Raw genomic sequence first — 13,685 nt, 5'->3', positions numbered from 1 at the left:
AGCACTTGGTCAAACAGTCCTCAAGTGTGGTGTTCCAAATTGTTAGTCCAATAATTCTGCTAATGTTTACTGAATCTTTAACCTCTGTCTTGCAGAATGGAGATGTATGTATTTCAATTCTTCACCCACCTGTAGATGACCCACAAAGTGGAGAACTGCCATCCGAAAGGTGGAACCCCACCCAGAATGTCAGGTAACAAAATACGGAACCACTGACTCCACAAATGTAGACCTCATGAAAGTTCTCTTGTGGTCCATATGTCCATCCAGACCATAGCCTGTCTTCCGGCCTCCGATGGAAATGGGAAAACTGGCTTGGCAACAATCTCTAAAAATGGCTTGTCTGAATCTGGCAGAAATAAGTATCTCAAATTGGAAAAATAATCTTCTAGTTAGTTACTGGAGTGCAGTGTGTTCAGATACTGTGCTACCTTGTTGAGATTTCCACTCTCTGTGGTGATGTATCAGTGTTTTAAAAATTGCTCAGAATAAACTTGCTGTCTCAGATTTAGACTAGCCTTTCCAAATCACACTGTCCTTCGTGTTTAAACTACCATTCTACTTTTGAGTAAGTACTCCACTGAGATACCAGAAGTAGAAAAGACCCATCTTTCAGGATTTGTCTGCATACTCATTTACTAACGTTTGAGATTTGTCCTGAGGGATCGTGCAACCAAAAAGGGTAGAAAAATCCTCTTTAAAAGGCATTTCTGTGGCCTTCTGTCTAGCCCTGGTGACAGACTAAATCAAGCAGGGGGATCCAGCCTGTGGGCCAGGATTTTGACACCAGTTGCTTATGCTCTCTGCTTGTACCTTGGGCCTTTTCCTACTTTTTCCCCTGCCTTCCAGTATTTGGCAATCTTGTCCTTTTTTAATGTTGTCCTAAGCAGATGGTTTCCAGGTATTTCCCTTTGGTGCCCAAAGCTGAATGAGTCACGAGTCGCCAAAAGCATTCCAGGCTAACCAACACTTTCCTTTCTTTGGGCAGGTCTACATTTAAAAAGCTGTATCTGCACAGCTGTAGCACTTTAATGAAGATGTTGTATGTCTACAGGAGAGAACTCTCCCATTAGTGTAATTAAGCCACCTCTGTGAGAGGTGGTAGCTGTGTTGACAGGAGCTCTCCTGCCAACATAGCGCTTAGTTTGATATAACAACGTTGCTCAGGAATGTGGATTTTTCATACCCCTGAGCAACATAGTTATACCAAAGTAATTTTGTAGTGTAGACCTACTCTTTGAAAAGCCTAACTCTGTATATCCTCTCTTGAGTTTATAGTGCTCCATGCTACAATATGCCTCTAATGACACTGGCTTTATGTACAGGGGTGAACCATGCAGTGGTAATAGCTACCACTGAGGGATAGCTCAGTGGTTTGAGCATTGGCCTGCTAAACCCAGGATTGTGAGTTCAATCCTTGAGGGGGCCACTTAGGGATCTGGGGCAAAAATTGGTCCTGCTAGTGAAGGCAGGGGGCTGGACTCGATGACCTTTCGAGGTCCCTTCCAGTTCTAGGAGATTGGTATATCTCCAATTATTACCTTTTTTTTAATTACCTTTATTACTATCTAGCTACACAGTGGAAAGTATTCTTGCTGGGATATTAAGAACTTAGAGTAAAGCTTTATGCTGTGTTTTAAGTTTGTCTGATTCACAACCAAAAGATAAGTTTTTTTTTTTTAAAAATAACTGTCTCTAATTTGCATTATATTTTTAGAAAAGTATCAGTAAGTGGAAGTATCCAGTGTTTAGTGTTACTTATTACTAAACAGTGATTCCCCTATTTCAGATCTTGCTCTATCCCTTGATTTATTTTTTCTATTTTTATTGGTAATGTGTATTGAGGTCCCAGCCTATTGGAGAGAAGTCTAATATTTGGAAGGAGTCAAACAATGACACTATACAGGAGAGTTTCTGCCTTGATAGCTTAAGTAGCCAAGTGATGGCACTTTTGCTGTTGTGATCCTTAGGGCATGGAGCTCTTTCTCTATTCCTCAACCAATTTCTCCACTTACTATTAGCTTTCAGAAGATTGTCTCGTAGTCCATGATTTTTAAGCTCTGACTAATTTGGGGTTTTGTTAATTTATCATTAGAAAGAACTGTTGTCTAACCAAATGCTTTGGCAAAGAGGGGATAAGGAAGATTCCTGACCCTTAGGGCAGGTCTACACTACAGGGGTAAGTCGACCTAAGTTATGCAACTCCAGTTATGTGAATAACGTAGCTGGAGTCAACGTACCTTAGGTTGACTTTTGGCGCTGTCTACACACTGTGTCGACAGGAAAAACTCTCCCATCAACTTGCCTTGTGATTCTCGTTCCGGTGGAGTACCGGAGTCGACGGGAGAGTGATCGGTGGCTGCGCATCAGTCCCCCGGTAAGTGGAGACAAGCCCGTAGAATAGGCTAGCGAGCCACAGTCTGCAAGGTGCTGAAGTAGAATGGTCTTGGCTGAAAATGGGGCATTTTAATGAACCATTGATTTATAATCCCAACTACACATACAAAAGGTTGGGGTCTAAATTAGCTGTTATCACTAAGAAAGATCTTGGAGTCATCCTGAATAGTTCTCTGAAAACATCTCATCAGTGTGCAGCAGCAGTCAAAAAAGCGAACAGTGTTGGGATCCATTAGGAAAAGGATAGGTAAGACTGAAAATATCATGCCATTGTATAGTTCAGGATATGCTCACATCTTGAATACTGCATGCAGTTCTGGCCATTCCATCTCAAAGATGTATATTAGAATTGGAAAAAGTACAGAGAAGAGCAGCAGAAATGATTATGGGTATGGAACAGCTTCTGTATAAAGAGAGATTAAAGACCTGGGACTGCTTATCTTAGAAAAGAGACAACTAAGGGACACTGATAAGTGTATAAAATCATGAATAGTGTGGAGACAGTGAATAGGGAAATGTTAATTACCCCTTCACATAACACACAAACTAGGGGTCATCCAGTGAAATTAATAGGCAGTAGGTTTGAAACTCACATAAGGAAGTCTCCTGACAATATTAACTGTCTCTGTAATCCCTGCTGCCTAGCCATTAGTTGGCAGTGTACTTACTCTAGATCCCACAGTGGATCTTCAAGAGGGATTTAATTCTTCCACTCCTAAAGTAGCTGCTGTTCGTGTTTCTTTTGAAAATGTAGAGAAGACTTAGCCCACTAGAAACATTAATTTTGTTGGTAGTATATGGTAAAAACGTCAGGCAGATGAGAATTACCAGATAGTTGGTAGTATTTCTCATTGGTGACCCTTGGGGCCAGTACTTAAGGTACAAACTTAAGTCAAATGAGCTTTGCTGGTTTAGGGAGGGTAGAATATCTCAAGCCACTTCCCCATATCCTATTCCTTGGGAATCTTTTAGGCACTATCCTAGACCATGTCTTTGCTACAGGGACTATCACCACGTAGCTATGTCAGCATAACCCTGTAGCATAGACTCAGCCTATGGTGACGGAAGGGTTTTTCCATCGCTGTAGGAACACCACTTCCTCAAGCGTTGACAGCTAGAGCAATAGCAGCATTTTTCTGTCCATCTAGCTGCATCTCTGCTGGGGATTAGGTCAGTATAGCTATGGGGCTAAGGGGGGGGTGTCCTATGCAACAGGGATTCACTAGTGCTAGGCCCACCTCTTCTCACAATCAAGGCAGAGTGTCTGGAGAAGGGCACCCAGTTTGAAGTCAAGAGATCCTTATGGCTCTGCTTCTTGTTCTTGTGTGGCCTAGTGCAAACAGAAGTGGGTAAATCACATCAATCTGTAAAAATGGGGATATTCGTTAATCCATCCTCAGCACCCCTAGGATATTACTGTCTGTACAGTGATTTGAACAAGACCACCAAGGCATTCCTTTGGACAATAAGAGTAAAGCTTGTCTGTGCAGGAGACGGAACTTTCTCCAGTAGTGGTCAGAGACTGGAATGAACTCTTCCAGAAACTGACCATCTTTCACTGCCAGTGCAAGGCTGTTTTCTTTTACCTTGCATTCAAAGAAGGTTAAGGAGTGTCTCGATTACAGTCGAAGCTACCTACAGGAGGAACAAATATTTAATAATGGGCTCTGCAGTCTAGCACAGAAAGGTATAGCATGATCCAGTGGCTGGAAATTGAAATTAGACAAATTAAGACTGAAAATAAGGGATACCGGTGAGAGTAATTAACCATTGGAACAATTTACCAGGGCTTGGGGTTGATTTTTCATCACTGACCATTTTTAGATCAAGATTGGATGTGTTTGTAAAAGATCTGCTCTGAATTATTTTGGGCAAGTTCTGTGGCCTGTGTGGTACAAGTCAGACTAGATGATCACAGTGGTCCCTTCTGGCCTGGAATAAATGACCATGACCTCTCCATGTGATCTCCTTGATATTTCTAATTAGAAAACATAATTGTTGGACTACCTACAGGTAACCATAGAATATTGGGGTTGGAAGGGACCTCAGGAGGTCATCTAGACCAACCCCCTGCTCAAAGCAGGACCAATCCCCAGTTCCCTAAATGGCCCCCTCAAGGATTGAACTCACAATTCTGGGTTTAGCAGGCCAATGCTCAAACCACTGAGCTATCGCTCCCCCTCCAAACCAGTCTGTTACCATGTTTCCTGTTGAAATAGGAAATTCCTGTAGTGTTCCATATATCATAAAGATCCAGTATGTTGATGCACAACTACTATGCCATCTGCCTATATACACTTCATATACAGGGTTTATTTTAAAGTAAGATGTGAAAAGCAATGACTTCCATCTACCCCTCTTTTTTTCCTATGGAGTGATGACACCCATGTGGGTTGTCAGTAGTGGGGATTAAATTTGTGACCTCTGGATCTATACTGGCTGAGCTAAAAGATCCATGTCCCTTAGCCAACGCTGTAGCAAGCTCATCAACCTCTGGGGCCTTGCTACCACGAGAGGGAGACAATACCACACTATTTGTGGGTATGGCTTATGCTTGTGTATCTGGCTGATCTTTATATTGCTGCTATTTTGAATCCCTACTAAATTGTAACAGTTTCAGAAAAAGCCATCGCAGAGCACTGATGGTGACCTGTTTGACTGAATAACATAGAATCATAGAATACAAGGGTTGGAAGGGACCTCAGGAGGTCATCTAGTCCAACCCCCTGCTCAAAGCAGGACCAATCCCCAGATCCCTAAATGGCCTCCTCAAGGATTGAACTCACAACCCTGGGTTTAGCAGGCCAATGCTCAAACCAATGGTATGTGTTTCTTGAAAATACCTTACTTGAGACCTAAGTGAACAAGCATTTACCTAGAAAACATGTATCCCAAAAATATAGTTATAGGCATAACACTTAACACTCTTGGACAGTAATCTATACCTCTCATGGTAATGTTTCACTCTTTAGAGCAATATAATTAGCAGGTATGACTTATTTCTTAGCCTGATAAGAGGAATATTCCCTGAGTTCTGTAGAAGCAAGTGTTTAGGCACTGTCTTCTCAGCTCTTGTCTTTGGTATCTCCTTCTATTTCATATATACTTTCCTTCCACTTAACTTCTAATGCATTTGTCTCTAGTAAGGCTTCAGAGCAAGTGCAGTAAACATAACAGTAACTGCAGCCATGTGGCTGGGAGTATAGAATTACCTAGTTTAGTTTATTCTTTTTGTCTTGTGCCTTTGTCATGAGGTGTGTGCATGCACCCAAGAGCACAGGCTCTTAAGCTTTGTTGTATGAAATGTAACATTTGGCCTTCCCGTTCTTGTTGTCTTGTTTAGAACCTTGTCTCCTTAAAATAAACTGTCACTTATGAACACATCCATCCTACTGAAGTGAGCTTTGCTCTCTTTTGGCTTGTTATTGCTGCAGATAAAGGAGGCTCTCTGCTAGGAGTTACATAACTGGCCTTGTGCTGATTCACAGCTCACCAAGAATCACTCTTGACAGTGTAACTGGATACTATAGAATTCTTGCCTTGTGTGTTCTCCTTATGTTGCCCAGCAGCTGTCACCCATAGCACTGTGTGGGCTGGGGGAATCCAGGCAGGACCTACTGGGTATCCAAGACATCCCCAACAGCAGTCAGGCAAGAAAAAGCCAAGGCCTGGAATCCAGACTGTAGTATGAGAAATCCTTCTCTGGAGGCATCAGACCATAGCAACTGCCATCTCCTTCCCCACTACTGGGGCTGAACAGACAGGGTTTCCTGGGAGGCTGGAGGAGGTAGCTCCCAGGAGCATTGGGGATTTCTCAAGTAGCCTGGCTCCTTGGGCATACGCAGCCCCTGGATGTCAGCTGACTGCCTTTTACACTGGAACTATGGACATTATTTTTGTCTACCAGCTGGCTGTCTGCCCCAAACACATCCCACTCTGTCTCTGCAGCCAGCCTTGCACTGCCTGCCTGGCTGCCTTTCATTCCCTGTAAGGAACAAGTAAAAGTAAATGGAACTGACAGGCCTGGTGCCCATCACCGCCCTGAACATTTTACTTTACGTTGGGCTCCCACCCACCACTGTCATGTCTGCCTTCTCTAGAATGTGAGCCTTGGGGCACAGGCAGTGCTCTGTCAGTTTGTGTGCGTGGGGTGCCCATCACAAGGGGGAACTAATCCTGATTTGGAGCATTTGGCTATTTAGGAAAGAATCTTGGGTGGATTCTTTAAATGATGAATATTCAGTTGCTAGGGTGAGGTAGGGGTGGGGTGTATGTGTTTAAACTCTTAAAAGCAAATATGTATGTTCTTAAACTCTAAACTCTTTACGCCAGGGACTCTGGCTGTGCAGGTTTCTGGTACTATCTTATAAACGCTTAAGCACTAAAGCTGGGACTACAGCACATTGGTGCTGAAAGCCCCCACTACCTCAGGTGTGTGGCGGGGATTATATTCAGCACCAGTTTGTACAGGCACCTTAACGCTTTCTCCTTTCAAATCTTCCTGGTTTGAAAATCTCCTAGTGCATCATTCATGGAGTTGGTCAGAGAATTTTTTCACAAATCACCTTTTTTGTTGGAAAATGCAGATTCTTCAAGACCTCGTGGGAACTTACCAGGTTCAATGAAACTTCCACTGGGAAAGGTTTCTGACTCCTGTTTGGAATTTCTGGTCAGAGACCATTCTAGCCAGTAGCTCAGTAGTTAGGGCGCTCACCTGGGATGGGGGAGACCCCAGGTTCAAGTTCCTGCTCCAAATCAGGCAGGACTGGAACTTGGGTTTCCTATATTCCAGGTGAGCGCCCTAACCACTGGGCTATTGGCTGTTCTGTGTGAGGGGTGTCTCTCGCTGGCATGATTTATTTTTGGTTGAAAAACTTCAAAAGGTCTTGGGTCCATCCCAGAACTTAGCAGGAACAATTTGCAGTCCTAAATATTTGCTGGATGGGGAAACCCCCCCTCCCCCCGTTTTCATTCTACAATATCTCCAGTGAAACATTTGTTTGTTCTCTACCACCCCATTCCCCTCCCCTGCACACACCCCTCTAAAACTCCTGGCTAGTGGTGGTGTGAGCGCATAAATCCTGTCCTGCTGCTAACTCTGCTTTCATTCCAGCTGTGGGGTGTGAGTTTGCACCTAACTTTATTCCAAGTCTCAGGTCTAAATGTGTTCCTAAAATGGCAGCCTTAATTCACGTTCGAGACTTCTACCATAGCTCCATGAATGCTTTGCCCTGACTTCTAATGTTGCTTTTTTTATTTTCCAGGACTATTCTACTGAGTGTAATCTCCTTGCTTAATGAGCCCAACACCTTCTCTCCAGCCAATGTGGATGCATCAGTCATGTTCAGGAAATGGCGGGACAGTAAAGGAAAAGACAAAGAGTATGCTGAAATCATTAGGTAAAGTCCTGTTTGGGCAGGAGACCTTGCAATAAGAATTCAGTGTGGTGCGTCACACCTTTTAAAACCACTTTAAAATAAAGTTTCTGGATGAGCTTGATGCTTACAGAGCTAGATGTTGAAGGGGACATGGACAATTACAATAGAGTCATAAGAGCAATGAATGAAATCAGTGGGGGAATCTGCGGTACATCTTAGATATGTGTACACAAATGCAAGGAGTATGGGGAATAAACAGGAAGAACTGGAAGTTAGCACACAAACTATAACAGCTGGCATCACCAACTTGGTAGGATAAGTCTCATTACTGGAATATTGGTGTAGAGAGTGATAGCCTTTTCGGGAAGCGGGGGAGGACAGAACACTTGTTCTGAGGTCCAAAAGAAGGTGAGAGGCAGACCAGTTGAGTCTCTGGATAAACATAGAAGAGGCAGGAGGGGTGATTTCATGGTATGGAGCTACTGTAGACCAGCAAATCAGAAGAGGAGGTGGATTTCTAGAACAAGTAACAGAAATATCCCACACACAAAGCCTATTGGTAATGAGAGACTTTACTAATGGGACCTTCCCAGACATTTGTTGGAAAAGTAACATGGCAAAACACAACACAACACTTCCAATAAGGTCTTGGGGACAACTTCTTGTTTCAGAAAGAGGAGGAAGTAACCAGGGGAACTAGCATGTTGGACTTGATTCTGACCAACAGAGAGATTGTTTGCAAATTTGAAGGCAATTAGAGTAAAAGTGCTCATAAAATGTTTCATGATTCTAAGGAAAGGAAGGAGTGAAAGCAGCAGAATAGGAACAGTGAACTTCAAAAAAAAAAAAAAAAAAAAAAAATCAACAGATTCAGAGCTAGTAGGTAGGGTTCCATCAGTAGAAAATCTAAGGGATAAAGGTTCAAGAGAGCTGGCAGTGCCTCAAGGAGACAATATTAAAGGTACAACTGCAAACCATTCCAATGTGAAGGAAAGACAGGAAGAATAGAAAAAGGCCAGTATGGCTCCATCAGGAGCTCTTTAATCTGAAAATCAGAAAGGAATCCTACAAAAAGTAGAAACGTGAATGAATTGCTAAGGATGTCTACAAAAAAATAGCACAAGCATGTAGGGACAAAATCAGAAAGGCTAAGGCACAAAATGAGTTACATCTAACAAGGGACATAAAAGGCAATCAGAAGAGGTTCTTTAAATACATTAGGATCAAGAAAAGGATAAAGGAAACTGTAGGTACTCCACTTAATGGGGAAGAGAAGAGCTAATAACTGATGCCATCAAGAAGCTGGCGTGTTTAATGCCTCTTTTGTGTCCGTCTCACTAAAAGGATTAATAATGACCAGACACTCAACACAATATCAATAAGGGGAAAAGAACACATTCCAAAATAGAGAAGGAATGGAATAGGCTAACGAATATTTAGGTTAACTTAGATGCATTCAAGTCAGCAGGGCCTGATGAAATTCATCCTAAAATACTTAAGGAACTAGCTGAAGCAATCTCAGAACTGTTAGCAATTATCTTCCATGAGTTCTGGAAGATGGGTGAGGTCCCAGAAGACTGGAGAAAGACAAACATGGTACCGATCTTTAAAATGCAGGAACGAAGAGGATCCAGGGAATTAGACTAGCCAGCCTAACTTTGATACCTGGAAAGATATTAGTACAAAATATTCACTAATCAGATATACTAAACACCTTTCAGATAATAGCATTATAAGGAATAGCCTGCATGGACTGGTCAAGAACAAGTCATGCCAAACTAACCTACTTTCCTTCTTTGACAAGGTTACAGGCCTAGTGGCTGTGGGCGAAGCTGTAGATGTGATATGTATTGATTTTAGTAAATCTTTTGACAGTCACGTGCCATTCTCCTAAGCAAAATAGGAAATGTGGTTTAAATTAAACTTTAAGCTGCGTGCACAACTGATCGAAAGACTACTTGGAGTAGTTATCAATGGCTTGCCATCAGAGTGGGAGGGCGTACCTAGTGCTGTCCCACAGGGGTCAGTCCTAGGTCCAGTACTAGTGAATATTATCCAAGTCATGAATGAAAATAGAGTGGAGAGTGTCCTTATAAAATTTGGGAGGGCTTGCAAATACAAGGACAAGATTAGAATTCAAAATTACCTAGGCACATTTGAGAATTGTCTGAAATCAACAAGATGAAGTTCAATAAAGACAAGTGCAAAGTACTACACGTACGAAGGAGAAATCAAATGCACAGCTACACAATGGGGAATAACTGTCTAGACTCTAGGTAGTAGTACTGCTGAAAAGAATCTGGGAGTTATCTGGATCACAAATTGAAGGAACCAACAACTTGATGCAGCTGCAAAAAATGTGATTAATACAACCCAGAATAGGAGTGTTGTGTGTAAGACACAAGACGTAATTATCCTGCTTGGCACTGTGAGGCCTCAATGGGAGTACTGTGTCCAGTTCTGAGCGCACACTTTAGGAAAAATGTGGACAAATTGGAGAGTGTCCAGAGGAGGAGAACAAAAATGATAAGTTTTCGAAACTTGACATGTGAGGAAAGGTTAAACTTGGCATGTTGAGTCTTGAGAAGAGAAGATGGGAGGGGGACCTGGTAAGTCTTCCAATATGTTAAGGGCTGTTATAAAGAAGATGGTGATCGACTGTTCTACATGTCCACTAAAGGCAGGACAAGAAGTAATGGGCTTTAATCTGCAGCGAGGGAGATTTAGGTTAGATATTAGAGGAAAACTTTCTAACTACAAGGGTTGTTAAACTCTGGAACAGGCTTCCAAGGGGGGCTGTGGAATTCCCATCATTGGAGGTTTTTCAGAATAGGTTGGACAAACACCTGTCAAGGTGGCTTAGGTGTACTTGGTCCTGCCTCAGCACAGGGGGTGAGATTTGGTGACCTCTTCAGGTCCCTTCCAGCCCTGCATTTCTAGGATTCTACATCAGATTCACATAAATGTGTTTTGTTGTTTTTTTTTTAATTGATTGGACCAACTTCGGTTTGTTTAGCATATCTCTTGCACTAATCTGTTCCATCTTGTACGTACTTAGCTGTGATACAGAGTACCTTTCACAGACCTGAAGTAGAGCTCTGTGTAGCTTGAAAGCTTCTCTCTCTTTCTCTCCAAGTTCGGTCCAATAAAAGATATTACCTCACCACCTTATGTCTCTGATATCCTGGTACCAACACTGCAGATATAAATAAGTTGTCACTTCTAACCTGACTATTTCTGAAAGCTGTTAACTTTAACCTTCTTAGGGCCAAAGTAATTTTAAAGCCATTTCTCTGCCTTGGTGGCAGGAGCGCCTGATAGAACACCCTTAGTGTGCTATTGATGCCGACTGCTGGCACAAAAAGGTCAACACATCTTTTGACTGCTTTTCTTTGTCAGATTGTTCTGGCATAATACTCATACAAAGTCCTTTGGCCACTAACAAATCCCCATCTGGATCACTGTTTCCCTTTGCGCATTGCCTGTGTGGCTTGGTGAATGGTTAATTACTCATGCTTAATGAATTTACTTGAGGTTGCACTCCTGACCCTCTTGTATTTTAAATGTTATTTCTGTACTGTAACCTTACTTAACAAAATTTGCAGTGTGTGTTTCTGAGCGTGAAGCGTCTGTTTAAAATCCTGCCTGTCTTTCGTTTAGAATGGTGATTCTTAGACGTCCCTAGTTCTGTCAAGTCACTAGTTACTGAAGACCCCTTGTAAAGGCAGTAAGGCCCTCTCGGTCAGTAAAGCTTTCAAGAGCCTTTTTGACTACTGGAGGATTTTCCCTTCCCCAGGTAGTAGCGACTAGACCAGCATGGAGCCAGCACACTTTAGGAATATGTTGAGAGTTCTGGATTAGAGCTGACGACTTCCAATCATTAAATCAGCCTCATAGTTGTATAAGTGTTGGAGCAAGATCCTCTGTCCATGTACAGTCATAGCTCCAACTCTCACCAGGTGTTAGGGTAACATGTCATGGTGTCAAAATGAGACCACCAACCCTTTCCTCAGTGAAACATGCGGATGGCCAACTGTAATTGGGAGTGTGATGCGTTGTCTCTTAAAGGCAGAACCCTAATTATCAGCTGGTTAATCTGTCCATATTTCTGTAAGAGGAAACTGTTTACACACATGCCATAATGGCTTCCAAACAGTGTTACTAGAAAGGATTGGATAGCTGTAGCTCAAGGTAGCCAACATTTAGTTAGACTGAATTTTCAGAAGCACTTGGCATTGACTCAGCTCTGTTTGCATTTACTTCAGTGGGAGCACAGCAGTGCTAAGCATGTCTGAAAATGCCATCCTAAGTATAGCTGGATAAAACTTTTAGTGGAACTTAAATGCTTTTGGAGAAACTTTGAGACTGTGGCCTCCAGAGGAAACCACCTGATATGTCTGCCACACCCCACACCCCACTTTTTAGGACCCTTTTTTGGAAAGAGGAAGATTCATTGCATTAATCAAACTTTCTACGTGTAACTAGCTTATGCAAGTCACTAATATTGGACCTTAAAATACAGTATCTTGTGTTGCTGGAGTTTTGGAAGAGTTTACTGGGACTGATGATAATTTGTAGCAACCCCACACTAGTGACTGGAGGAAAACAAACTTGTGTGTTAGCTTGACTTGCTATACTTTTGACTCAACTGCTGGCTTCCTATGGAATGCACGTGCTGAAATGGCTTCATTGTCTCTGGGCCAGGGATCAGGTTTATGTTGGTTCTTGGAGATTGCTCTGCAAGTGTTTTGGAAGGGAAAGCTACGGCTGAACCTGTGATCACATTGCTGCTTTCTCTTCTCTACCTTGCAGGAAACAGGTTTTGGCTACCAAGGCTGAGGCGGAAAAGGATGGCGTGAAGGTCCCCACTACACTGGCAGAGTACTGCATCAAAACTAAAGTGCCTTCCAATGACAACAGTTCAGATTTGCTTTATGACGACTTGTACGATGACGACATTGATGATGAAGACGAGGAGGAGGAAGATGCCGAGTGTTACGATGATGATGATTCTGGCAACGAAGAGTCGTGACCTGCTCCCTACATGCCCCTGTACTGCCCTGCCGACTCAGGCCAAAAGGGAGCAGTGGTAACCTAGCAACAGTCCAGCAAAAAATACACGGGGGAAATCAACAACAAACTCTTGTCTCCTGCTGTACGGATCTCTGTTTGCTCTTTTTTATGGACCTCTTAGAGAGAGAGAGAGACCCTTCACAGAATGTCTGAATTCTTGCATTCTTAACCCTTTCATCACTGCATTATGATTTCTTTTTTAAGAAAGAAACTCCCCCTCTCGCTTCTCTACGAAACGTTCACAGTGAAACAGGTTTGGTCTGTGTTTAAATACTTTAATTAAACACAGTCTTGCATCGAGATGTTTAATGTATTTAAAGCTGGAACAAACCCATTGAAGTTGGGTCCTTGGGAGTTCACAAGTGCTGCATTTACTGGGAAGAAAAAACAAAACCACACAAAAAAGCAAATTGCCAAGGTTTAGCTGCTCCATTTACAATAATAGCGTGTGCACATTTGTGTAGCTTTGTGGTGGTGGTGGTTTTTTCCTTTTTTCAAGGCTTGGGGCGGAGAGTGTAAGCTACTGTGTGTTGAGCTTGATGGAATGTGTTACTGAAAGGTACAGTATTCCTTTTCAGCCTGTTCTAGTTAGGAAGTAGACAGCCCCTGGAGCCTTGCGCCCAGAGGGCAGAATCAGCTGCCTTTTTACCAAGTGTATGATATGAACCCTAAAATAAACACTTAACACTTCACATCTGTACAACTGAGCCCTGGGTTGCTATTTATTTTTCAGACTGGTTGGGGTTTAGAAATCACTATGCCGTTTGTTAGAATGCTGCTGAGATCTGCTGCTGGCTCCCATTGTTGGGAGGGAATCGTGAAAATACCAACTTTAAA

General features: G+C 42.6%; 1 protein-coding gene across 4 annotated transcripts in view; it reads left to right on the top strand.

The window, feature by feature from the left end:
• UBE2R2 (ubiquitin conjugating enzyme E2 R2) overlaps positions 1-13,465 on the top strand; it is a 102,030-nt gene extending 88,565 nt beyond the window's left edge. For all 4 annotated transcript variants that reach the window (XM_045020728.1, XM_045020726.1, XM_045020727.1 and 1 more), the window contains exons 3-5: positions 96-193; positions 7,662-7,796; positions 12,588-13,465. In XM_045020728.1, the coding sequence (XP_044876663.1) occupies positions 96-193; positions 7,662-7,796; positions 12,588-12,807 (453 nt within the window). In that variant the 3' untranslated portion in view covers positions 12,808-13,465. The remainder of the gene's footprint in view (positions 1-95; positions 194-7,661; positions 7,797-12,587) is intronic.
• Positions 13,466-13,685: the final 220 nt, after the last annotated feature.

Source organism: Mauremys mutica, chromosome 6, assembly GCF_020497125.1.
Source record: "Mauremys mutica isolate MM-2020 ecotype Southern chromosome 6, ASM2049712v1, whole genome shotgun sequence".
NCBI classification, from domain to species: Eukaryota; Metazoa; Chordata; order Testudines; family Geoemydidae; genus Mauremys; species Mauremys mutica.
The sequence above is the reverse complement of the archived record's forward strand: the minus strand, read 5'-3'. Positions and strand labels throughout refer to the sequence as shown.